The 26,080-nt window shown below is 37.6% G+C and overlaps 2 protein-coding genes across 2 annotated transcripts in view; one reads left to right on the top strand and one right to left on the bottom strand.

Annotated features, from left to right (window-relative positions):
• The window catches only part of USP53 (ubiquitin specific peptidase 53), a 61,483-nt gene extending 47,217 nt beyond the window's left edge, over positions 1-14,266 (top strand). Inside the window, exons 15-16 of the mRNA XM_047798587.1 lie at positions 9,687-9,783; positions 10,982-14,266. Coding sequence (XP_047654543.1) covers positions 9,687-9,783; positions 10,982-11,960 — 1,076 coding nt within the window. The 3' untranslated portion in view covers positions 11,961-14,266. The remainder of the gene's footprint in view (positions 1-9,686; positions 9,784-10,981) is intronic.
• A 1,700-nt stretch (positions 14,267-15,966) lies between these two features.
• Positions 15,967-18,942, bottom strand: C10H4orf3 (chromosome 10 C4orf3 homolog). Its single transcript, XM_047751702.1, has 2 exons — positions 18,580-18,942; positions 15,967-17,144 (listed from the first exon to the last, which is right to left on the bottom strand). Coding segments are annotated over exons 1-2 (207 nt in total). The 5' UTR covers positions 18,786-18,942; the 3' UTR covers positions 15,967-17,143.
• Positions 18,943-26,080: the final 7,138 nt, after the last annotated feature.

Raw genomic sequence — 26,080 nt, 5'->3', positions numbered from 1 at the left:
CAACCGAGGAGTGATACATGCATTTTCACTCACATCTCGTTGGCCAAGGCATGTCTTACAGCCAGGTCTAATTTCAAAGAGGGTGGAAAAGGGCAGTGTACTGGTACACTGCAGTATGTTTGAACAGCCCTAATGTCTACCACCAGAGTTGAGAATAGAGAGAAAAAGTGATAAACAGTCTACTGGAAAAGTTCAGTTTGGAAACAATAAATATTATAGGTATTATTACGTAGACATTATTATAAGTGGTTTGTTAGCAAAACATAGCCCAGAAGCAAAGAAAATTAGATGTTTGAATGTATATAGAACTCGAGATTGTTACTGAGAGATTATAACTGAAGGATTTGGGGAGTAGGAATCAAAGAAAATGATGAGCAAGGGGATTATTGAGGTTGCAATCAAAGACATGATCTTCAAATTTTAAAATTCAGAGGATTAGAAGGGATATAATTTTCACAATACAAAAAATAGCCATAAAGAACATACTTTAAGGAGTTCTCTTGTGACTCAGTAGGTTAAGGATCTGGCATTGTCATTGTAGTAGCTTGGGTTGCTGGTGTGGTGTGGGTTCAGTCCCTGGCTTAGGAACTTCCCCATGTCACAGGTGCAGCCAAAAAAAAAAAAAAAGAACACATTTTAAAATTTGTTTTTGGTCTTTATCATCCTTAAGGCTTTTGTGGAGATTATTTTTCAGGTTGTAGACATTTAATATGGTTAAATGTTTAATTATTTTGTTTTCATCAAATGGTATAATATCAGAAGGAAACACTTATATTAAGGAAATAACCTTCCTTTCCCATATAAAATGTCCTGCCTGTTTAAAAAATCTGATAAAAGTCTGGTAACCAAGTATTACAGGAAACAGTAAAGGGCTGGCCAGGAATCAACAGCAGAAGTTGGTAAAATTGAACAATAACTGCAAGTTCAGTGCTCTTTACAAAATGATGCTTGCTTCCTGATATTAATAAAAACACAAGGTCATAGAGATTTTGATGGTCAAGAGTGCATTGCTTAAAGAGCTCCTCATTTAACATGAAAGGATATGTGTATCCCACTTAATTTTTTTTTTATTTTGGTGAAACACATCACAAAATTTGTCATTCTAATGATTTTTAGGTTAGTTGAGTGGCATTAAGTATATTCACATGGCCACCGTCACTACCATCTATCTCTATAACTCTTTCATCTTCTCAAATTGAAACTCTGTTCCCATAAACAACTCCCCATTTCCTCCTCCCCTCAGCCCTTGGAACCCCCATTCTAATTTCTGTCTTTTTGAATTTGACTATTCTAGGGCTCTAAGTAAAATCATACAAGATTTGTCTTTTTGCGACTGGTTTATTTCATTTAGCACACTCTTCAGAGTTTATCCGTGTTGTAGCACGTGTTAGAATTTTATTCCTTTTTAAGGAAGAATAATATTATATGACATTACACATTTTGTTTATCCATTCATCTGTTGATAGAATTTGAGTTGTTTCTACCATTTGGCTATTATATATAATGCTTCTGTGAATATTAGTGTACAAATATATGAAATCCCTTCTTTCAGTTCTTTTGCGTATATACCCAGAAGTGGAGTTGCTGGATCCTAAGGCAATTCTGTATTTAGTTTTTCGAGGAACCACCGTACTGTTTTCCACAGCAGGTGCACTATTTTACCTTACCACCACCAATGCACAAGTTCCAGTTTCTCTACATCCTCACCAATACTTAATTATTTTTTCTTTTTTTGATAATTGCCATCCTACTAGGTGTGAAGTGGTATCTTGTTGAAGTTTTATGTAACCCACATTTTATTTAACTATATATATTGCGTCACATTAAAATTATTTCTTGGAGTTCCCGTTTTGTTAACGAACCTGACTAGCATCCATGAGACGTGGGTTCGATCCCTGGCCTCACTCAGTGGGTTAAGGATCTGGCGTTGCTGTGAGCTGTGGTGTAGTTCGAAGACGCGGCTCAGATCCCATGTTGCCGTGGCTCTGGCATAGGCCAGCGGCTATAGCTCCAGTTCAGCCCCTAGCCTGGGAACCTCCATATGCCACTGAAGTGGCCCTAAAAGACAAAAAAAAAAAAATGTATATATATATTATTTGGTAAACTTCAAAGCCTACCGTAGTTCTTTAAGCTAGACTTTGCTTAGAGAAGCTTTGTTAATGTTCATGCCTTATGGTATCTGTATGTGTGTTCCCTTCCCTTAGTCTAGGACTGTAAACGTGTTAAAGTGGGGATAGGATTTTTTTTTTTTGAGCAGCCAAACCTGTGGCATATGGAAGTTCCCTGGGCCAGGGTTGGAATTGGAGCTGCAGCTGCAGACTTACACCACAGCTTGAGACAATGCCAGATCCTTAATCCACAGAGCAAGGCCAGGGATCAAACCTGCATCCTCATGGATACTCGTTGGATTCTTAACCTGCTGAACTACAGTGGGAACTCTGGGTATAGGATTTTTTTTTCCAAGCTGAAGACTTGCCCCACATGGATTTTTTTTTTCCCAATAAGGTGCAATTTAATTTTTTTGTGGCTCAGTATGCTTTTCTTGAATTTGGTCTATCTATTTATTTATTTATGGCTACACCTATGGCATATGGAAGTTTCCCAGGCCAGGGATTGAATTACATCCTACCTGCAGCTGTGAACTACGCCACAGCTGTAGGAACACTGGATCTTTATAACCCACTGCACCATGAGGATCGAACCCGTGCCACCACAGAGACAGTGCTGGATCCTTAACCTGCTGACCACAGTGAACACTCCTCTCCTATGTCTTATTATAAAATGGGGACACATTTAAATTATTAAACTGAAGAATCACTTTTTATCTATAGATAAAAGACTTTTAAAAAGTTAAGGACTCTTAGAAATTTTTTTAGTTTTTGTATTCTGATATTTGCCAGCTTTTAATATTAGTCTATACAGTTTTATGTGATGGTGGATCATTTAAAATCTATAATTATGCCATTGTACTTATCTTATGTACTTATATACTTATAATACTCCTGATAGTATTATATAGCGTGTTATATTTGAGTTCTGTAGCAAAAACCCATACCTATTGCCTAAAGCTATTATTTGTGAACATTGTTGAAATTCTATATGCCATTTAGATTATTTTAACTCCTTTTTTAAAAAATGGGTCACCAATGGGGGAATTTCAAATGTATTAAAGTATATTCAAAACAGAAGAGAAGCACATGGTCAGGAGAAAATATCACATAGTGAAAGCATAGGTAGTTTGTTTATATGCAAGGCTGGAATGCATACATGGAAATTGTGAGATGATGGATATAAGATAGAAACCAAATCATGATGAAACTTTTAGGCTATTTTTAAATCCTACAGTCAGTGGAAAGGCACCAAAGGACAAGGAGAGTAGCATATTCTAGTTTGCATTTTAGAAAGGACTCTTTGTGGACAGGGTGAATTTGGAGCAGTGGGAGAAAAATTAGTGAGATGAATAGTTTAATAGCCTAAGAGAGAAAAGATGAGGGCATAAATTAAGGCAGTATTACTGACATGAAAGAAAAGTTGAGAGATTATAAGATATGTGGACAGTGGAGTCAGTTTCTATGACAGATGTACATAATGGAGGATAAGGAGGAAGCTAAAGATAGCTGATTTAGGACTTATATTAAGTAGATTAACCATTTACCAAATGGAGGAATATAGGAAAAGGAACAAATTTTGGGGATGATAGGAGATGCTAAATTTATTGTGGGGTTTATCTTGGTTGTCATCTGTGTAAACAAATTTATTAGACAGTTAGGAAATACGTCTGGAACACAGGAAAGATTGTGTATTGCTAGCCTTCAACATATATGGGAATTGAATGCTGCAAACATGGACAATATCATTCAGGAAAATGGAAGATTTCAGGGCAAAAAATATATGAAGGAACATGGGGTTTGCTGACTAAAAGAGATGAGCTAAGGATTGGAGCAACTTTGGAAAAGAATGAGGAGTAGCTGGAAAGTATGAGAAAATACCAAAGAGGGGTTTGTCACAGAAAGGGTAGGAAAATGGGGAGCTTCAAGAAGAAAAATTGTCACAGATTAAGCAGAACAAGGACTAAGTAGTGCCAGTTTAGTTTAGCAGTCAGTCATTAGTGACAGTAAAAACAATGTTTGAGGATCATTAGAATAGAAGCAAGATTGAAGTAGAACTGAAATGTTTAGGAGTAAAGAACCATGATGTTTATAGCTTACTATCAGATGGTTCAGGGGAAAAAAAGTGGAGTAAAATGTTAATAATAGGTGAATCTGGATAAAGGATATACAGGTAGGTATTCTTTGTAGTAGGTTAATCTTTCAACTTTTCTGAACTTTTTGAAATTATCTTCAAATTAAGTTTTTCCAAAAAGATTACAGTAGAATAAAAAATAAATAAAAGAGAATATCTGTAGGAGAGAGTAAATAAGAGTAAATAAAAGCACATGTCTGAGTTCCTGCAATTGTGCAGTGGGTTAAGAATCTGACCACAGTAGCTCGGGTTGCCACGAAAGTGCAGGTTCAGCCCCCTGCCTGGGCCGTGGGTTAAAGAATCTGGTGTTGCCACAGCTGCGGCTTGGACTCAGTCTCTGGCTTGGAACTTCCGTATGCCTTGGATGCAGCCATAAAAAGAAAAAAAGACGTGTCTGTCAAAACCCTTGCTGTGAATAGCTCAAAACAAAACCAAAAAACCTTATCTAAAGGAGAAAAATGAAGCCAAGAGCTTAGTTTTGTATTTATGTTCCAAACGGTAAGGAACTAATGATATATAGAGGATGAGAAATGTGGAAGAATAGAACAGAACAATGATTAATGGAGTAGGATCTCTGGAAACAGACTGAAACAAAGAAAGATTTGAATTAAGGGGTAGTCTTCTGTAACAGGAGAGATATAAAGGTGAGTGCAGGTACCATTCAGTGTGTACTGTGTTAGATGAGTAAGTTGAAGGAGTTCATACCTAATGTACTCTCTTTTTCTATGCAGTAAGGTTATCTGCTGAACTAAATATATGTTAGGATAGTTAAAGATTATAAATAACAAATCACAAAGGAATTATTAGGTCTTTCTAAAAACTTTTGCTGTTTACTTTGGAGTCTGCAATACTTGGTTTAACATCAGTTAATCATAGAAGTCAGGGAGTTCCTGTTGTGGCTCTGTGGTTAACGAATCCTACTAGGAACTATGAGGTTGCTGGTTCGATCCCTGGCCTCGTTCAGTGGGTTAAGGATCCGGCGTTGCCCTGAGTTGTGGTGTAGGTCCCAGATGCGCCTTGGATTTGGCGTTGCTGTGGCTGTGCTGTAGGCCAGCGGCTACAGTGCCGATTGGATCCCTAGCCTGGGAACCTCCATATGCCATGGGTACGGCCCTAGAACAGACAAAAAAAAAAAAGTCATAGAAGTCAGGGTTAGTTAAAGCTTGATCTTGCAAATAACAAGAGTGAAAGAAGTTAGTTAACCAGTGGTCAAATAAAATTTGTTAATTCCCTTAATTCTTAATATAAAAAGGTCTGTGCCTCTACTATGCTAAGTGAAATGTACTATCCTAATATTGTTAAATCCTAAAATTAGTATTTGAAAAAAATTTTATTGGAAGAGTGTATTCACGTACTTAAGTTTATTTTCTCTGAGGTGTTTAAACTACAGAATATATTAATTTATAATAAATACATTAGAAAGTATATTTAGAGAAGGAAGTACTTTCAGCTGTTGACTTTGTTTCTTTGCGTGTTAGATTTTCTGTAAGAGTTCCATAAATCATTGAGAGGCAGTGTATTAACACAATTTCTTCTCTATTGCTGCGGCCCAGCACAACCAAATGTTTATATATTTTCGGAAACCATAAACTTTGAGTGTTGATACTTAATTTGTAGCAAAATGGTGTTTTTTGCTTTTTTCTTTAAATTATAATCTCGGTGAGAAAAGAATTTACGGACTTCTGCCTTTTATTTTGTATCATCCCAAAATTTAATATCTGATAGAGTATATTATTATTTATTAAAGTATCTCTCTGCTCTTTTTGACATATATTAAGTTTAGCCAGAAATGTTTATCCAGTTAAAATGTTGTGATTTTCAGGAATATCTACCCAATATTCTGTGATGATCTGTATGGGAAAAGAATATGAAAAAGAACAGATGTATGTATAGGTACAACTGAATCACTTTGTTGTACAGCAGAAATTATCACAGCATTGTAAATCAACTACAATAAAACTTTAAAAAATGAAAAAAAATAGTGATTTCTTAAAAAGTATTTAAATTTTATTTGTGTCTTTTTATTATAAATCAGGTTATTGATTAGGTTACTGCTCTTGATTGTTTAGGCTTTGTAATTGCAGTTTTTTTTTTTTTTTTTAAGGTACGGCCCTAAAAACTTTAGGGAAGTTCCCAGGCTAGGGGTCTAATCAGAAATCTGAACCACGTCTGTGACCTACACCACAGCTCACGGCAATGCCAGATCCCCAACCTACTGAGCGAGGCCAGAGATCGAACCTGCGTCCTCATGGATGCTAGTCAGATTTGTTTCTGCTGAGCCATGATGGGAGCTCCTTAATTGCAGTTTTATTATAGTCTGAAATCTCCCTATACAAGATTGAGGATTACAGTGTCTAGACCAGCAGTTTGGTTTTATTACTGTGTAAGTCTGTTTTAAATTTACCTCAACTTTTCAGTCGAAGTATATATATTTTTATTTCTTGACTGTTGGGCTTTAGTTTTCTTGTATAAAGTACCAAAATTAGCATTATTAATTAAAGCTTCTTGCCTAGATGTTAAAGTATCTTCTGTGCCCAGTGTTAAAATCTGACTATCTTACATTTACAAAGAACCTGGAGCCAAAATTCCCAGTAAAGACACATGGATGTTTATGTCAGCAGACACGAAAAATAACACATCTATTTTTAAGTTAGTTGGAATTCTGAAGTCAAACCACTTGGTTGAATGCCTGCCATAGTGATATTAAAATTTCAAACATATTTATAAAACCTCTGCTGCCTCCTGCTGCCCATTGTGTGATACTTTCATCAAAGTAAATCTTTGTGTTAAGTATTTCCTTTTTCTTGCATTTGTAAACATTAAACTTGAAGTTATGGATAAGTTACGTAAAATAAACATCCCAAAGTTAAAAATCATAGTGGGTGGGAAATTATAATGTAATTTCAGCATATAAGTTTTTCAGACTTTAAAAATTGAAATATAATCATGGTTCTTTTTAAAAAACTTTATTTTTAATATAATTGTAATTTGTATTTTTTTAAAGTATAGTTGATTTATGATGTTGTGCTAATTTCTGCTATATAGCAAAGTGACCCAATAATACATATATATGTACATTCCTTTTTTTTATATTATTTTCCATCATATTCTATCCCAAGAGATTGGATATAGTTCCCTGTGCTATATAATAGACCTAATTTTAACAATTCTTCTTGATAGTAGTTTCTTTAAAACCACACAGTAGCTGTCATAGAAAGATGCTTAGGGTTTTTCTTGTAAAATAAAAAACAATACTTTAATTGAAGTATAGTTAATACTTCTTTAATGGAAGTATAGTTAATTTACTATATTAGTTTCAGGTGTACAGCAAAGTGATTTGGTTTTATTATATATTTATGTAAGGAAAAGTTAAACTAAAAATAAGGGAAAAATGCAGAGGAATGTATAGGAATTGTACAGAAGTATAGGCAATTAATGGAAAATTCAAGCTAACACCATATATTTTGGTATCTTCTGTGAGCATCAGTACATTAGAATATTTCATGTTATTTGATATTCAAACTATGGCCTACTCTTATCAGAAGAACATTTGTATAATGAGATCTTGTGTTTTAGTCAAAGTATGGGAAATAGAGATTAGTGGAAAGAGCGCTGGCTTTGCGGTTAACTCTGCGTTGGCTTAAATGTGGCCACTTAATTTCCCTAAGTATCAATTCCTTGGGTATGAAAAGGGAAGTTTTTTCACAGAGTAGTTGTGACTCAGATTTTAAAGATACCTATTTGCAATCAGCTGAAACAATTGTTTTCAAAAGGTATTGAGGATTTCAAACAGCATTCGTTGATATATGTTATGGCTATTAATGTTTGTATTAGGTTTTAAAACTGAAAATTTTAAATATTTATTCATTTAAAAGGCAAAAGATTTATACGATCTGAAGAGAAACAAGAGTATATGTAAATATTCATTTAAAGAATGAATAAATTCTTTCATACACATGATTTTGAAACATCCATATATCCTCGTTTGGAAAACATCCGTTGCCAAATTATGCAAGTCTTTCAAATGTTGATACATTTCTTTATATGTCTTTTTTAAGGAACACATTTTAAAATATTACTACAAATATTAGAAAGTCTTTATAATTATTGGGAAGCTGCAAAACTGGTGGTAAATAAAAGTTTTCCAAAATTCTTACTTTCTTCTAAAAGCTTGAATTTTATTATTGACAATAAATACTGCCAGTTGTTTTCCTTTAAGTGACAGGTTCGCTTCTTTCATTCTCAGGAAAATTTCTGCCAAATACTCAAGTCTGAATAACCAGTTTGTCTTTTGTCTTTTCAAGTAGAAATGGTGTTCAGTTGTGACGATTAAGTGAAATGATTATCAATTTCTTCTAACTTGAGAAAGCAGTCAATAAATGGTAGCTAGTTAATGGTGAGATAACATTTTAATTCAGTTGATGTTCCTAACACTCTTGTGAGGTAGGTAAAAGAGCTATCAGTATCCCATTACATAAAAGAAGAACTAGACTGTAGGGTAGTAGGTTTATAAGGGTGATTATAAGATTGTAAAGTTACCATCCAAAAAGTGTGAATAAAAACTTCGGCTCAAGCCATCTATCTTTAAATGTAGGATTTTCCCACCATTTTGTCAGTAAGCAGTAAACAGAGCAAACACATGTCCACCCAACCCATTGAGAATGCTTTTGGGGCATTGCTGACTTTTTTTTTTTTTTTGTCTTTTTGCTTTTTCTAGGGCCGCTCTCACGGCATACAGAGGTTCCAAGCTAGGGGTCTAATCGGAGCTGTTGCTGCCGGCCTGCACCAGAGCCACAGCAACTCAGGATCCGAGCCGCATCTGCGACCTATACTATAGCTCACAGCACTGCTGGATCCTTAACCCACTAAGCAAGGCCAGGGATCGAACCCACAACCTCATAGTTCCTAGTCGGATTCGTTAACCACTGTGCCATGATGGGAACTCCCTGACATTTTTAAGTGATAATTGAGGAAAGAGCCATTAATTTTGTATAAAGTGTTCAGAAAAGAGGTATTATTTGAGCTGAGTCTTGAAGAATTAGTTTTGGTTTGTTAATTTGGAAGAGAATTACCTGTTTATAGAAAACTGTAAATAATGGAGATAGATGGTGTAAATTTTATTTTTATATTTATTTTTTTGTCTTTTTGCCTTTTCTAGGGCCACTCCCATGGCATGTGGAGGTTCCAGGGCTAGGGGTCTAATTGGAGCTGTAGCCGCCAGCCTACACTAGAGCCATAGCAACGCCAGATTCAAGCCGCGTCTGTGACCTACACCACAGCTCACGGCAACGCCAGATCCTGAACCCACTGAGCAAGGCCAGGGACTGAACTCGCAACCTCACAGGTCCTAGTCTGATTCGTTAACCACTGAGCCATGACGGGAACTCCAAGTAAATTTTAGAAGATCACTTAAATAATTTTTGTTTTCTCATTCCCCTCCTCAGGTTTTAGAAGAGAACTCAAGAACTTGGAAGTTGACTGTAAATCTCACGAGTCCCACTCAGAATCACATCTACAAATAAAAAATCCTTTGATAAAAAGGTAATCATAGCTATTTGGAGATACTAAAATCTTTCAATTAAATGCATGTATTATAGGAACTTTTATTAGAAAGGCATACATACATATTACTATTCTGAAAGCACTGGGTCTAGAGTATTACGAATCATGTTTTATTGGGAATTATTAAAGTATGTAGACCTTAATGATAGGGGCCTATAAAGTACTTGGTACAATATATGATTGTTTGTTTTAATCCTCACAGCATTCTTTTGAGTAGATGGTATTTTACAGAAGAGAAAATTTGGGGCTTAGATTAAGTGATTGCCCAAAGCAATGGAGTTGAGATTTGCATATAGCTCTTACCTCTTAGAGCAGAGCCTCAACTCTTTTCATTTCTGTGTACTAATTGAATTCCATGCAATTCACATGAGAAAAATAATTTAATTTTATGAAGATAAATAATTTGAAATGTATTATTTATCTTCATCTTTAGATATTGTTACTCAAATACAGGTAACCGTGATTAAAATATTTTTTAATTGGGGAGTTCCCATCGTGGCGCAGTGGTTAACGAATCTGACTAGGAACCATGAGGGTGCGGGTTCGATCCCTGCCCTTGCTCAGTGGGTTGACGATCCGGCGTTGCCGTGAGCTGTGGTGTAGGTTGCAGACATGGCTCGGATCCTGCGTTGCTGTGGCTCTGGCGTAGGCTGGCAGCTACAGCTCCGATTCGACCCCTAGCCTGGGAACCTCCATATGCCGCGGGAGTGGCCCAAGAAATAGCAAAAAGACAAAAAAAAAAATTTCAATTGGTATACTACCTTTATAGCATTATATATCAAAGTTAAAGTACTTCTATTACTATAAACTGTAGTGTTGGTTGGGAAATGTTTTAGAATGTTGAACCGTTGTTGGCTAGTAACATTTTCCTGAGTCTATGCTGCATTTGTCACAATGTAATTTTAGTGTTTGTAAGTTGAATTTTTTTTTAAAATTATACTTATTATCAATCTGATTTTGGTCATAACAGGTGTTTCTGATAAACATTCATGCATTCTGGCATAAAGATTTTCAACTCGGAGACTATGAAATGTTAATGGTTATAAATATCTTTCCATTTCTGTTAAGTTACAAAAATAAACACTACACTGAGAAGTTAAACTATAGGACAGATGTTTGTTTTCCCTACAGTTTTGCATATTTGCTTATGCAATTTTAGCTTTTTTTTATATTTCAGGTCACATGTACGTGAAACCAATGGAAAGTTATTCTCATCGTCCAGTCCACAGATACCCAAGGACCATACAGCAAGAGAGCATGCCTACCTGTCAAATGAACAGAAACTTGAAAAATCAAGTGAATGCAAATTTTCTGAGTGGCCTAATGTAGAAAATCCTGAGAGAACAGGTTTGCTTTTTCACGTTGATGATAATTCTGCTTCTGGAAAGAGAGTGAACAGTAATGAAACAGTGTCACCATCTTCATTGCAGTCTTCTCTTATGAGAACTGTGGGGTTAAAGCCTGAAACTGCTCCCGTACTCCAGCAGCAGAATATGACAGAACAATGTTACTCTGAGAACTCTCTATCCAGGGAAAAATTAATTCAGTCAACCCGCAGATCTGACGGTTGTCAGATGCCAAAACCTTTTTGCCAGAATCCACCACCTCCTCTACCACCAAAGAAGTATGTCAAGACCAGTGTGCCACAGTCAGAGAAAAACGATTCTACACCTGATGTGAAACTAACAGAGATGTTTAAAACTAATTGTTCTAATCTTCCAAAGCATAGTTTAAGTACAGCTTCAGGACCAGGTTTAGAAGTGAATGCATATATGAATGATGAAAGACCAAAGGAAACATTTCAAGCAAAGGAGGATTTTAGCCACATACCATCCAGCTCTTCAACTAATGATTTTCAGGCAGACTCAAGTACAGTTGCAGGTGCTTTATGCCAACCAGAAATAGACTCCGGTTCTACTTGTCCAAATGAGACAGTTTCATTAACTACCTATTTTTCGGTTGATAACTGCATGACTGATACATATAGATTGAAATACCATCAGAGGCCCAAGCTCTGTTTTCCAGAGAGCAGTGGCTTTTGTAATAATCCCATATCTCAGAGTGAAAGAGGGCTAGGACCTGTGTCACATACTAATCTTGGTTCAAACTGCCCTTCCAAGCAAAGATATAAACCTGGTATACATTGTAGTAGATAAATGATGAAACTGTCAGGCTTTTACTTGTCAGAGGCCATTAACTAGGAATTGACTGACCAAACCTAATGATATATGAAATTCAAACCATGTCATTTTAAGTCATTAGTCACTTTATCTTTCTGTACAGATTCTTTCTTTCATGAAGACCAGCTTATTGGATATTTTGGTTATTCCCTCTTTATTGTTTTGGCATGCCTCAAAAAAATAGAAATTCAAGGAGTTCCTGTTTTGGCTTAGTGGATTAAGACCCTGACGTTGTGTCTGCAAAAAAGTGGTTTCGATCCGTGGCCTTGCTCAGGGTTAAGGAACAATGGGTTAAGGATCCAGAGTTGCTGCAAGCCGCAGTGTAGGTCGCAGATGCAGCTCAGTGTTGCTGTGGCTGTGGTGCAGGCCGGCAGCTGCAGTTACAATTCAAGCCCCAGCCTGGGAACTTCTGTATGCCACAGGTGCAACCATAAAAAGGAAGAAAAAAAAAAAGAAGAAAATCAGGAGATATGCGGAGTCATTCATCATACGCTGAAGTTGAGTAAAAATGTAATTTGTTCCTTTCTTTTTGACTGCTAGACCCATAAGTATTAAACTAACCAGTACTCATATGTAGATTGGTAATCTGTGCTAACTGAAAAATAGCAGGAGATGGGTAGTTTGTGTAGTCAAAGCAGTATATGCTTTGTGAGGAAGCACTTTCCAGTGGGTAGCCAAAAGAGGACTTCACCCATTTGCTTTTGACTTCTGTGATAGTCTACTACATACGGTCCCTTTAAGTGTCTTTAAAAAAAAAAAAAAAAAAATCAACCCATGAAATTGACAACATTTGGAAAAAAAGCCTTAAAGCAGTTTTTTATTTAGATTCACAAGGTCAGAACAGAAGAGATATAATTTTGCTCCTAGAATTTTTATCTTCTGAATGCCTAGTTAACATAAATTAGGCCTTTGTAAACATTATTTCAGCCACCTAAGCTAAAAATGATTAAAATACTTCACTTTAGTATATTTATTTATCTTGCTACATTTCTAATTTTATATGAAATGTGAAAGATTTTATTTTGGTTTGGTTTACTTTGGGCTGCTAATAACCAGTGTTAGGAATTAACATTAAGGCCGTCTTACACTGTGACTGCCTAAATTTTTCCTGCTATAATCTTCCCTGTTTATAGGTTATTAACCCATTTGAGTGATTTTCATATCTTTGAAAATCTAGGTTTCCAGATTAAATTCCTGCCTTTTATATAGGTGTAATTTTAATGTCATATATTAATTTGGCACCCCTTCCTTTTTTCTACTCTAAACAGATAGTAAGTTTACCTCACCTACTTCCATGGAGAAGGCCTTCTTTTAAAAACAAAGGAATTTCCCAATATTATGAAGACTTTACAAGTGAAAATAAGTACTTTGATTGCCTTAATTCCATAAAATAATTAGCAAATTTAATATTTTGACCAATTCCATAAATTAAAATATTCTAAAATGTAAATGATTAAAAAATGAATAATTTTAGATGAGAAAATAATTTCTTGTAAAAGTCTAAGCTCACCCAGTTATCAAATCTTGGCCATTTGGTCTTCCATCTAGATTAGTTTTTAATAGCCTTTTCTAACTATAATAGTGATTATTACTTTATATTCTTATTTTAGAAATACTTGAATATCAACTAAATAAAATTTTAGCTTTTAAGAAAGCTTATTTTTAACATAGCTTTTAGTATGGAGGGTTTGTAGATATTGTAAAGTTTGTAAAATTGTATTTGAAATGTCAGTGTATTTACTGCCTTTGTAACATTGTAAAATACTAGAAAAATGGATTTCAATTATTTTTAATAACTTTCAAAAACTGTGTCATTTGTTTTGGTTTATGTCCAGTTGAAAATGTATCATTTGAAACACTTAAACTAATTTTTTGATATTTAACAATCTTATAGATTTGTATGAGAGTCAACTCACTGAGTTGTAACATCACATAGAAATGTCCAGTTTTGGCTTTTGTTAAAGTACTGACCAGTTGAAACCTCTTGAATCATGTAATAGTACTAACAAACTAGAAACTGACCATCTGTTTTTATGTTGATTCAACACTCCAAATACAGATTGAATGTCTAACTCCTAATCATTCACATGTAAATTTTTTATTTCTAGGGTGCCTATTTATTTTTGTAAATGTTCTGGTTATACATTTATTATGATAACTTTTTAAGTAGTATAAGCAACAATTGTTGTAATGTTCAAAATACTTATCTCCAGAGTATTTCCATTTGAAGTCATTTTCTTCTGGTTCAAAATTTTGTGGGGATAAACTGATTTTTAATTTAATATGGTTGGACTTTTCTTTACATTCATAAACTGGCTTCCTCTCACCTCTGTGAATTACATATTTTATGGGAAATATAAGTCAGTTTAAATTTAAGGGGCTGGAGTTCCCATTGTGGCACAGTGGAAGCGAATCCAACTAGTATCCACGAGGATGCTGGTACAATCCCTGGCCTCATTCAGTGGGTCGGGGATCTGGCGTTGCCATGAACTGGGGTGTAGATCACAGATGCTGCTCGGGTCCCTCATCGCTGTGGCTGTGGCGTAGGCCGCAGCTGTAGCTCTGATTCAACCCCTAGCCTGGGAATTTCCATATGCCACAGGTGCAGCCATAAAAAGCAAAAAAATAAATAAATAAAATGAGATAAAGTTCAGGGGTGTATTTTGAATATCATTGATCAAAACAGTTATCACAGGAGACTCTAAAGAATTCAACTCCATATGAGATCTAAAGGAGGGTTCCGGAGTTCCCGTCGTGGCGCAGTGGTTAACGAATCAGACTAGGAACCATGAGGTTTTGGGTTCGGTCCCTGCCCTTGCTCAGTGGGTTAACGATCCGGCGTTGCCGTGAGCTGTGGTGTAGGTTGCAGACGCGGCTCGGATCCTGCGTTGCTGTGGCTCTGGCGTAGGCCGGTGGCTACAGCTCCGATTGGACCCCTAGCCTGGGAACCTCCATATGCCTTGGAAGCGGCCCAAAGAAATAGCAAAAAGACAAAAAAAAAATTAAAAAAATTAAAAAAAATAAAGGAGAGTTCCCATAGGAGTAGGCAAACTTCCTGCTAAGAGCCAGATAGTAAATAATTTATGCTTTGTGGGCAGCAGAGTCTCTGTAAGCAACTATTTCTGCCACTGTAGTATGAAAGCAGCCATAATGTAATATTTACATAACAATGTGAATGAATGGGCATGTCTGTGTCTAGTAAAACTTTTATCAGCACTGCAACTTGAATTTCATATAATATTCACATCAGGAAATAGTCTTTTTTTTTTTTTTTTAAGATGTAAAAATCATTCTTCACTCACAGTGAAGAGGCAGTGGGCCAGATTTGGCCCATTGGTATAGTTTAATGACCCTTTTCCTAGAAAACCTCAACATTAAATGCCCTTACTAAATACCCTGTAGTCTCTGGATGTAGTCCCATGCCATTTAGGTAAGATTAGATATATGGAGCACTTTACATACTAAAATTTTCCGGTTTACAGACCCCTAAAAACTGCCTCAAAATTGCTCATTAGCTAATTCATTTTAAATGGTTGTTAAAATAATCATTTCACTTACTTGAAACTGTGAAAGTTACAAAGGAATTTACCAGACTAAAATCACATTGATGTAATTCTTCTCATGTCTGTTTTTGTCATAGCAAGTTTGCCAGTTCTTCTTGGTGTCCTGTTTTTCCAGTTAAAAAGCTTCCAAGTGTGGGTACTGTAAGCAGTCACCATACTTGAGGTGGCACAGTTCAATGATAGGCACAGTTTCACCTATAGGAAAGATTCAAACCTCATACTGCCAACCTTCTATATACCATTTACAGTCCTGTCACAACACTAAGCTCTCTCCATGTTCCCTGTACTAGAAATTTTCATAGTATTCCATAGTTGTGGTAGTAGGCTGATTTTAGGCTCAGAAATGTAGTAGGGATTATAAATCTTTGTGTGTGACCAAACAAGTAATTTGTTAAAACAAAAGCAAATCAGACCACATATGCCTGTACAATAAACATTTATTGGACAAAAGTATTATCAAGCAGCACAAAAATAATTCATACAATCTGCTTGGTATCCTCAATGAAATCCCAGTTCTGTTTTCTCTTGATGCTTCAACTTTTGCATAAAAGGTTTCTTCAGGCAGATGGAACAATACTCTGAAGGCATAATTATTAACCTTATAGTTAGCATTAGGCTAAAATCCTCCATAATCATTCCAGCTTTTATGCTAACCTAAATGCCATTCTAAAAAGCAGAGGATGTAGAGTTCATCTGATCTATGCCCTGTTTCTGAGGGAGGGGAATATCCCCAAACTATTTGACAATTCCAATATATAACACATCACCCCATTATAAGGAAACCCCTATAATAAGGACAGGTCATTTCTGATGTCTGTTACATAATAGAGTAGCTGCTTTGGGAGTGTGACCTTTCTGATTAAACACTAGCTGATCACTCCTAGAATAACATTTAACATATTAATGAATTTAGATAAAAAGTAAGAATGTAAGCTCCATGAAGGCAAGAATTTTTGTCGGTTTGGTTAACTGTTGTACCTGGTCCAAATATCTGCTCACATATCTGTTAATGAGTAAATATGCTGACTTTGCTGAAATAAGTTACAGACATTATTAAAAATTGTTTTGGCCACAACCATTCTCAATGCAACCACAATAATAACAATAGGTTTGAAACACACCAAAGCTTAAAAGCAAATGAGGGGAAGCATCCAGGTAAGAGGACATGCACTCTAGCTTTCCATTATTGCATATTATATACTTGCTCTAAGACTGTACCAATCTGGCAACCATAACAAAGGTCCACTTAATTTAAATCCTGGCTAACCCTTAAAATGTTAAAAACATTAATGTATTTCCTAATAAGCACAGTAAATCTTTATGTAGAAATACTTTTATATTCAGCTTCTGTAAAGACATCAGATAATTTGAAAAGGTTTTAAACATGAATTGGAGTCTAGTTTTCGGAACAGCTCTGAATGGATGAGATCATTACCAATTTAATATAGTGCCCCAAAAGAATAAGAGAATGTGTGAAATGAAAGGAAGGTCCCTTAGAGTTTGAAATTCTTCTGTTGCACAATCTTCTTTGTTGTGTGTAGTCACTTTCAGGATCCACTCCAGGAGCCAAAAATCATTTAGCTATCAGGAAAACCATCTGTAGAAACCAAATATTTGTCAACACTACTTCCTTTTTTTTTTTCCCCCATTTAAATACTTTATGCCAACTTCTTAAAATCTTGTCTTAGTCATTTGCCTATTCCTAGATGATTGACATTGATAAGAGGAAAAAAAGCCTCGACTATTCCTTATATAAGCCTTCCTTTTTCTAACCAGAGCTGAAAATTCAGATTAAAAAAAAAAAAAATCACTGGAGATATTAACCATCAAAAGAATGGGAAAAGTGGGTGGAAAGATTCTCCTGTACACATGAATTGACAGAGGATTTTGCAGAAATGCCCATCTCTTGTATTTGTCCCACTGAACCCTCTGCCTTCTAATATGCCACACCATCCTAGAAATCAGAGACAGTGGGGCCTCAGATACAATTAGCCTATGCCCAAATCTCTGCCAAAACTTGGGCTAGGGGTAAGGAAAAGACATGATTGCCTATCAAGGAGTGCAAATTCATAAGCACCTTGATTGACAGAGGTTAACTTATGGGGAGTAAACAACTCCAAAGTCCAAGAGAACTGTTTAATGACTAAATAAGCTGCACTGCTTTTCCTCCAGCTCTGCTTCTCTCCTGAACTTGTTCCTTATTACCTATCTCAGTCCTGTGTCATCCTTGTTCTGCTCCCTTCTCCCGTCTCTAAATTCTCTTTATCCTCTGCCAAAACTGTCTCTTCAGAGTGAGTGTCAATATGAAAATGGAGTGCAAGGATTTTCCAAGTGGAATCTACAGAATTTTGTGACTTATCAGTTGATGTTTTGAGGTAGGTGGTGTGTATTTTCAAAGAGGGGAAAGTCAAAGAGCTCCAGGCTTCTGGGAGGAGAACGGAGTGGGTAAAGTAACATTTACTGAATGGAAACACTGAAGAATAAGTACATCTGGTAAGAAGAGTTCAGTTCTAGACCTGTTTGAGATACCCTGCATGTCCTGCTCATGGCCCAACTATTATATAGTAACAGCTTTAGCTGAGCGCCTACTGCTGCCAAGTGACATGCAAATAAATCGCTTTTAGATAAATTAGTATATTATTCAATCAACACTATGCCCCATTACCTGGCTTCTACTAGTCCAAAATGGTAAATAAGAAACTATAGCTCCGAAAAAATACGGACTCCAGTTTCTTCATGGTAGCCCAGGAACTGAAACTCGGTTGGTTTCATTCCAAAACATAAGAAAAAAAGTATGAAGCCAAGCTTCTTCCACACGTCTTTGAAGACCCTCAACTGAGGTGCCAAGGAGGGTCATTTTCAACTCTAGACTTCATCCCAACTCCCCCACCTACCCGACCCTGCTAATGATCGTGGACAAACCACACTCTGCAGAATTCAATTTCCCTGCCTCCCCCCCACCTACCTCCTCAAACTGGGGTAGATAGCCTCTAGGCCCCTTACTCCTTCAACGCTGCACTCAGAGTACTCACCATGGCAAAAAATACACGAAGAAAAACAATACCAGGTCGAAGAGGATGAAGAGCCAGAGATCCAACCAGTAGGAATGTTTGGGACAGCTATTTGCTCCGGACTGAGGCTGCACTTCATGGTTCAGCTGCGGCCTCTCTGCTTCATTCAAGACTCGCCGCCCCCGGGGACCGTTCCGACCACCTTCCCCGGCCGCGCCTGTCTCCATCTCGTATCAGTCGCCTCGCCACAGCCCGAAAAGCTAGAGACCCCCAGTTCCCGTACTTCCGCCCTTACCGTGCCAGAAGGCGGACAAACTCTTAACTGCACAGGGCTGGGCGGCTCCCTGCCCCGGAAATGGGTCCTGAGCCCGCCCCTCCCAGCGCGCAGGCGCCTCGTGGAGGTCCGCTGTCTCCGTGACTGCGGGCAGGTAGCGGCCGCTCCACCCGGAAGCGGAAGAGGCTGGCCCGCCCACTCGGCCCTGCAGCGGGAAAGTGGGAAGCCAGCTTTTCGGGTTTCTGTAGAAGTGCTCCGTGGTGCAACCGGGCTTCTCTGTCAGGTCCCATTCCTGTCAGGTGATGGATTCTAACTTGGAACTGCCCATGGTCACCTCTCCTTATCCCTGTATTCCTTTTGGGTCCTATGCCAAGGTTTTGAAAATGCTCCCCTTGATGGGCTTTGTAGGATGCTTACCACGTTACTCTTTTATTTAGTTCGTGAAACAGCCGGTAATGAGGTAGACATCATAATTATGAGTATGAGTTTCTAAGGGAGTCTGAGAGCAAAACGCGAGGATTTTGTATGTACCGCAAGGGAGTGAATTTAAGGATAATCCAAGGGTTTGGGAGTGTGACTCCCTTAGGAGATTAGAATGTTAGCAGAAAGAAAATGATTTACTATTGTAGGTGAGGAAAAATTCTCCTAGGCCCTCTCAGGGTCTCCAGCTGGGCCTAAGAATTAAACTGACATAAATAAAAGAAAAGCATAAAGTTTTATTGTTTATTTATCTATTTATGCATACATACGTACATGTACCTGGGAACTTTCAGAAGAAAAGGAAGACCAAGTGGCCGGGGCAGAAAGCTTTTAGAAAAAGCAACAATTAAGACAAAGGAGTTTGGGCAGGAGTAGTAGTAAATTGTGGAGGAATTACTAGGAAAATAAGGGTTAGTTTAACAAGGTTTGTTTGTATGGATTTCTTGACCTGATCGCCATTTCTGGTGATAAAAATGTTTTTCTTCCCCTAGTGTAGGAAGAGAGTTTTTTGTTTTTTTTTTTTAAACTTATGTATCACTTACATATTTGATTTTATGTTTGTATCTCTTCTGTTGCTTTGAAAAACCTTGCTTCCTAATTATATAAATATATATAATTATTTATTTGCTTTATCAATGTACAAATATAATGCTTATATTAGTTTCAAAATAATAATAACCAATATACAAAATACCAAATAACAATACCAATGTTACTATTCATAAGAGCATTGAATATAATTTCAGTGTGATTTTGGTTTTGTTTCTTTGTTTCCTTTAGGATATGTCAACTAGAGATGTAGCACCAAATACTGTTTTTTTGTTTGTTTGTTTTTGTTTTTTTTTTTTGTCTTTTTAGGGCCACGCCAATGGCATATGGAAGTTCCCAGGCTAAGGGTCACAGTCACAGCAAAGCCAGATCTGAGCCACATCTTGAACCCACACCACAGCTTGCAGCAATACTGGATCCTTAACCTATTGAGCAAGGCCAGGGTTCAAACCCACGTCTTCATGGATACTAGTCTGCTTCATTACTGCTGAGCCGCAGCAAGAACTACAAAATATTGTATTTTTTGGAAGAGCGTCTTTTACATGGAAGTTTTATCCCCTGCTTTTAGATAGAAAAAGGAAGGTCAGAGTGTACTTCTTGCAAGAGCTGTTTCTCAGGTGCCTTTAACTCAAAATAATTGACATGGCAGAGTGACATGTTTTGGTGTGACACACTCTGAACTCCTTCATTGCCTTGTCTGAAACTTCCCTGGAAGTTTCACATAAAAGCTGAGTTGGTGGCTGTGGAGAGAAGAATTGGGTTGGCAGCTGATTGGCAAGAGATCCCCAAAGAAAAAGAAAACGTTAGATTAGAATGAGAATGAATAATCAGAAAATAACAAACTTAAGCACACTTAACCATATCCCTTTAAGTTAGTCTCTCCCTTCCCTAGGAAAGGTCAGTCCAACAGAGTGGCTGAACCTCATTTATCTGATGGAGAGTGTTTTTCTTATTCCTTCAAAAGGTGCAGATTAAGCCCTATGTGTCCCAGGTGATTTACATAGAAGCAGCACTCTTCATCAGTGATTGCACAAGCTCCTCCTTCTTAGACTGTCTCTATGTCCCAGGGCAAGGTGATTTTGGAGTCCAATCCAGGCATTGAAAGCCTTCTGACGTTTGCATAGTAATAGTGAATTCTTATTCTATTAACTGTGGAAAGATTTAGAACTTCCTTTTCCAACTCATAAATTTCAAAGCCTAGGAGAAGGGACCTCAGTACTGAAAACTTAGAAATTTGATATACAAGCCAATTTTCTACAGTGTCTCTTCTAGAATATTTATATGGCACTGCTTTATGTGCAGAGAAGCCCAAGTTTTTAATTTGGCTGGCTTTTAAGGTGGAGTACCAGGTGACAAAGGATGTTAGAAGTTCCAGTCCACGTTGTTCTGACCGTCCATGTAGGAACCCTTTATATACCTTATCTCACTAAGATAAAAAGACCAGTGTTGTTCCTGGATGAGGTCAGAACAGTACTTGTGACATATTAGGCTCGGGTTTGGTGTATCTTGTCACCTGTCATATTGGCATCTGTACATCTCCATCTTCTGTGTATCCTGTCAGTCTTTAGTAGCAGACATATCTGATACAGGAAGCTACAGTTAGGACTTTGTAACTGTAAGACTTGGTTTTGTTCCCTGACCAGCTTAGTCTGGATTTTTGGTCTACCTGTATGTAATCTTTTGACAGCTAATAAAGGAGCAACTGAGCTACCCTCAGTTACAAAATGGTGGCTTAGGAGTCAGCCATAACATCTAGTGATTTGACAAAGTGTCGATACCGTAAGAGTCAGTCCTAAGACCATTTATGACCTTCAGGAGAGGCTTGAGGATGCACTGTGGAATCAAACCACATGGTTTGCTTTAGTTTGTCTTATAGGAAAGGTCAGGGACCATGCTTGTTTTCAATGCAAAGGGAAAAATTCCCTTCTAAAGTCTTTACCTGAGCAAAGGACAGGCCTTGAACTTCCCATAGAGGATTTTCCGTGTCGTGTTAACTCATTGAAAGAAAAGTGCTGATGTTCTCTGGGTTATGGATGCCATCACCTGACATGCATCAGTTTTCCTGAGTTGTCTATAGAATTGGCAAAAACAAAATTTCAGGTTCTTTTACATGATCTAGATGTTGGCATAGCCAACAATCAGATTGATTAGTTAATGTGGCCAAGGTTTGGAAAGCTGGTATAAAAGGGTGTCCAGTTTGTGCTTGACCTATGGAGAAAACAGTAAGCGTTAATAAGAGTAAAGACACGGTTTGAAAGAGGGGCCGCAGTGGAAGATCGGAGGAAAGATAGAATAGACGAAGACAAGCAATATCCAGTATGTCATTGAATAAATGGCTAAAGAAAGGGAAGGCTTTTTTTAAAGAAAGATTTTATTTTTCTTTTTTTTTCTCTTGGAGTAGAGAGAACGAATAGGGTGAGAAAATAGGTAGAAGTGAAGTTTCTTGGTCTGCGATCTTGGGAAAAGCTGTCTGCTTCATGATTTTGTCTGCTTCTGGGGCCTGGAAATTGGCCTTGAAGATCCTTAGTTTAAGTTTGGGGATGGTTTTCCAGTTGTCCTGGGAGTGCTGCTGAGCTGGATCAAAGGTGGCATAGCTTGTGTGAATCCAAGAGGATTTTTCCTTTATTCTGATGACAGTGTAGGTAATTAGCAGTCTGTAAGGGCTTTCTCAGCAAGAAGACAATGCATTGTTTCCCCTAAAAACCCTGATGTACACCCAGTCTCCTGATCATAGGGAATAGCAAATATTGCCACTTCCTGTAAATAGCTTGTCATATCATTAAATCTATAGTGTTCACTAAATGCAGGAATGGAAGGTTTAGCGATGCCATAGGCATAGGGTGACCAAACATTATTTCAAAACGGGTTAATCTATCTTCTATTTGGAGTATTCTGGATTTTTCTAAGGCTAGAGGTAGTGCTTCTGGCCATTAAGTCCAGTTTCTTGACACACGTTTCCTAAAGTCCATTTTTTTTAGATTTTTATGTTCTTTTTGCTCTAAGGATTGGAGATGATACAGGATATGAAATTTTAATGAGTAACCCCCTAAAATTTTTGCAAGCTATTGTAAAATGAATTCCTTGGTCTGACTCAATCCATAAAGAAATACCGAAGTGAGAAATAATCTCAATTAGTAGTTCCCGTTGTGGTGCAGTGGAAACAAATCTGACTAGTATCTACGAGGAAGTGGGTTTGATCCCTGCCTTCCCTCAGTGGGTCGGGGATCTGGCATTGCTGTGAGCTGTGGTGTAGGCTGGCAGCTGTAGCTCTGATTTGACCCCTAGCCTGGGAACTTCCATATCATGAATGCGGCCCTAAAGAGCAAAAAGAAAAAAAGAAATAATCTGTTATTAATTTCTTCACTGCTTTGTGGTGTCTGCATGTCTAGTCGAATAGCATTTAGTCCGTCCACTAGTATACAGATAGTAAGCTACCAGGAATCACCTAAAGCTGGAGGGAAATCTGTGGAGTTCATTTGGAGTGCTACAAGGGGCGGTGTGGTAGAGGAGAAGCTTCCCTCACCCACAGTTCTGATGACAGGAGTGGCTGTCACTGACTTGACACTGCTCTCACTCCAGGGCTGTTGCTGCTGAGAGATCCTTGGACCTCTACCATGAGCCAGCGGAAGTAAGAATTCTATTGGTCAGTCTCCCAGATTTCTGCCTGCAGTATCCAATCAAAATGAGAATGGTAAGAGACTTTCCTTGTCTTTTTTCTTTTTTCTTTTTTTTTTTTCTTAATTTAGAATCGCAGGAGAAAACATTCATGTGAGCTATTTTGTGAGGTTATAGTGACTTCGGTGTATTCTATACTCTTGTTTTCTATTTCTAATGGCTGTAGAGAAAGGGAAGCTTAAAAAACAATGTCCCTGGAACCCAGCACTCTCAGAGGGTAACTTTTTTCCCTTCTGAGGGACAGTACCCCATCAAATGACATGGCCATCTCATTCTCAGTCACACCCCAGAGCTCACCACTAAATTTACAGTAGAGGGTCAGAAACTGGACTTTTTAATTGACACTGGCCGGTTTTACCATCCATTCAGAGGACTTATCTCTACCTGTCACCTTGGCTTCTTTTCATGCTGTCACATTCTCTGGGTAATCTGTTTTGTTGTCCACATCTCAGGCCATTTCCGTATCCTTAGGACTTCCGTTCCTTTTTTTTTTTCATTTCCATCATTGCATTCTGTATACCCATGATAGTTTTCTTTGAGAGTTGTACAGTCATCAAAACTAATTGCTAGTTGTTGCAGCTTCTCTTTTATCTTCATCTTGACCTTCAGCAGCTTTCATCCCATACCCCACTATTAATGTAAACGCACCCCACTCAGCCAACCTGGTGACCAGCAAACACCCTTTGCTCCAACCAGATTGCTTTCTTCCATCTAACTCATTGAAACTGTTACCTTGGTGTTTGAGTTTTGGCGCATGTTGTTCTCATTAAACTCTAAGGCTTCCCCAGCTATCCTGATCCTACCTATCCTTTTTCAGTTCAAATGCCAACTTCAGAAACTTTCTTTCACTGCATTTCATGTTGATCTTTCCATTCTCCGTATTTTTAATACACCAATTGCAAAGAGTTCACATTTAACTCATCTCTAAGTACTTCATATGTCATGCTTTCTTCTTGGAGAGAGTTATCTTTTGAAGGTAAGTGTTCTGAAATGTTTGTTCCCATATGTTTTTTTTTATTATTATTCTTATTCTTTTTAGGGCCACACCTGTGGGCATATAGAAGTTCCTGGGCTGTAAGTTGAATCAGAGCTGCAGCTGCATGCCTACAGCACAGCCACAGCAATGCCAGATCCGAGCTGCATCTGCGACGTACACCACAGCTTGTGGCAATGTTGGATTCTTAACCCACTGAGCAAGGCCAGAGGTTGAACCTGCATCCTCATGAATACTAGTCAGGTTCTTAACCCACAGAGCTACAATGGGAACTCTTATTTCCATAGCTTTTTGCCTTCTGTATCAGTTACCCTCTACATTTGGTAATAGCCACCTGTTGATGCGGGTGTCCCTTGGTTATTTTTTCAAAATTTTTCTACCTTCAGCTTAGAAAATTGAGATTTTCTTGATATATTATTTGACACATTGGCTTGCTTTGTAGCACAATTTCATGGAAATTATCTCCCCATCAGAGTATTAAATATTCTTTAGGATGAAGACCATATTTTTACCGTCTTTGCAGCCTCCATAGTCCCTTGAATGTGGAAGAAATTAAATATTTATTCAATTATATTTTGAACAGTTATATTCTGCAACCACTAACACAATCTTAGTCAAAAAATACTTGTTAAATGATCTCTTTTGTAACATAAAAGTATAATAATACCACTAGGGTCTACCACTACTGATCTCTCACTCTCTGTGGGGGTACTTTCTGAGGTTTTCTTCAAGTACTAGTCATGTATATGTCCTCATCTGTTCTCCCTTTTTGAGTTTTATGTCTTTAATTTGAATATATAGCTTTTTGAATGCCTGCTGTGTGTCAGGCACAGTCTGAGGAGCCATAGGAGATTCAGGTGCAATAGTCATCCAGTTCATTAGAATTACTGACTGAGGGCATCCAACAGATACAGGATATTCAAACTCTCTGTCTCAGAGCCTTAGGGTTCATGACTGTGTGTTAGGAAGGCTATGCAGGATTGACTGTGAATAAACTTCCTACCCTCTTCCTCCTACCACTCACATACATACACACTTCAACCATAAGAGCTCAGTTGTGTTTATTTCATATTTTAGGGTTTCATAAAATATTTTATTGCAAAATAAAGAAGGCATTCTGCTTTTTTTTTGAAGTTTAAAACCAATTTTAATATGGCCAAACTTAATTGGTAGGCATAGATGACAAAGATGTTGAAACCCACAGCTTGGAAATCTCATTATGCTAACCAATAGAACTATCAACCTTTTTTTTTTTTTTTTGTCTTTTTGCCATTTCTTGGGCCACTCCTGCAGCCTTTGGAGGTTCCTAGGCTAGGGGTCTAATCAGAGCTGTAGCTGCCATTCTACACCAGAGCCACAGCAACGCAGGATCCAAGCAGCTTCTGCGACCTACACCACAGCTCACGGCAACGCTGGATCGTTAACCCACTGAGCAAGGGCAGGGATCGAACCCGCAACTTCATGGTTCCTAGTCAGATTCGTTAACTACTGCGCCACGACGGGAACTCCCCTATTTTTGTTTTATTGAAAGGTATTAGAGGGGCTGTCAT

Source organism: Phacochoerus africanus, chromosome 10 (genome assembly GCF_016906955.1).
Source record: "Phacochoerus africanus isolate WHEZ1 chromosome 10, ROS_Pafr_v1, whole genome shotgun sequence".
NCBI lineage: Eukaryota > Metazoa > Chordata > Mammalia > Artiodactyla > Suidae > Phacochoerus > Phacochoerus africanus.
Note: the sequence above shows the minus strand (reverse complement) of the source record. Positions and strands in the feature narration are given on the sequence as shown.

Excerpts from the sequence above, each read along its gene's own strand:
- C10H4orf3 (XM_047751702.1), bottom strand. The coding sequence starts at position 18,785 with ATGGAGACAGGCGCGGCCGGGGAAGGTGGTCGGAACGGTCCCCGGGGG.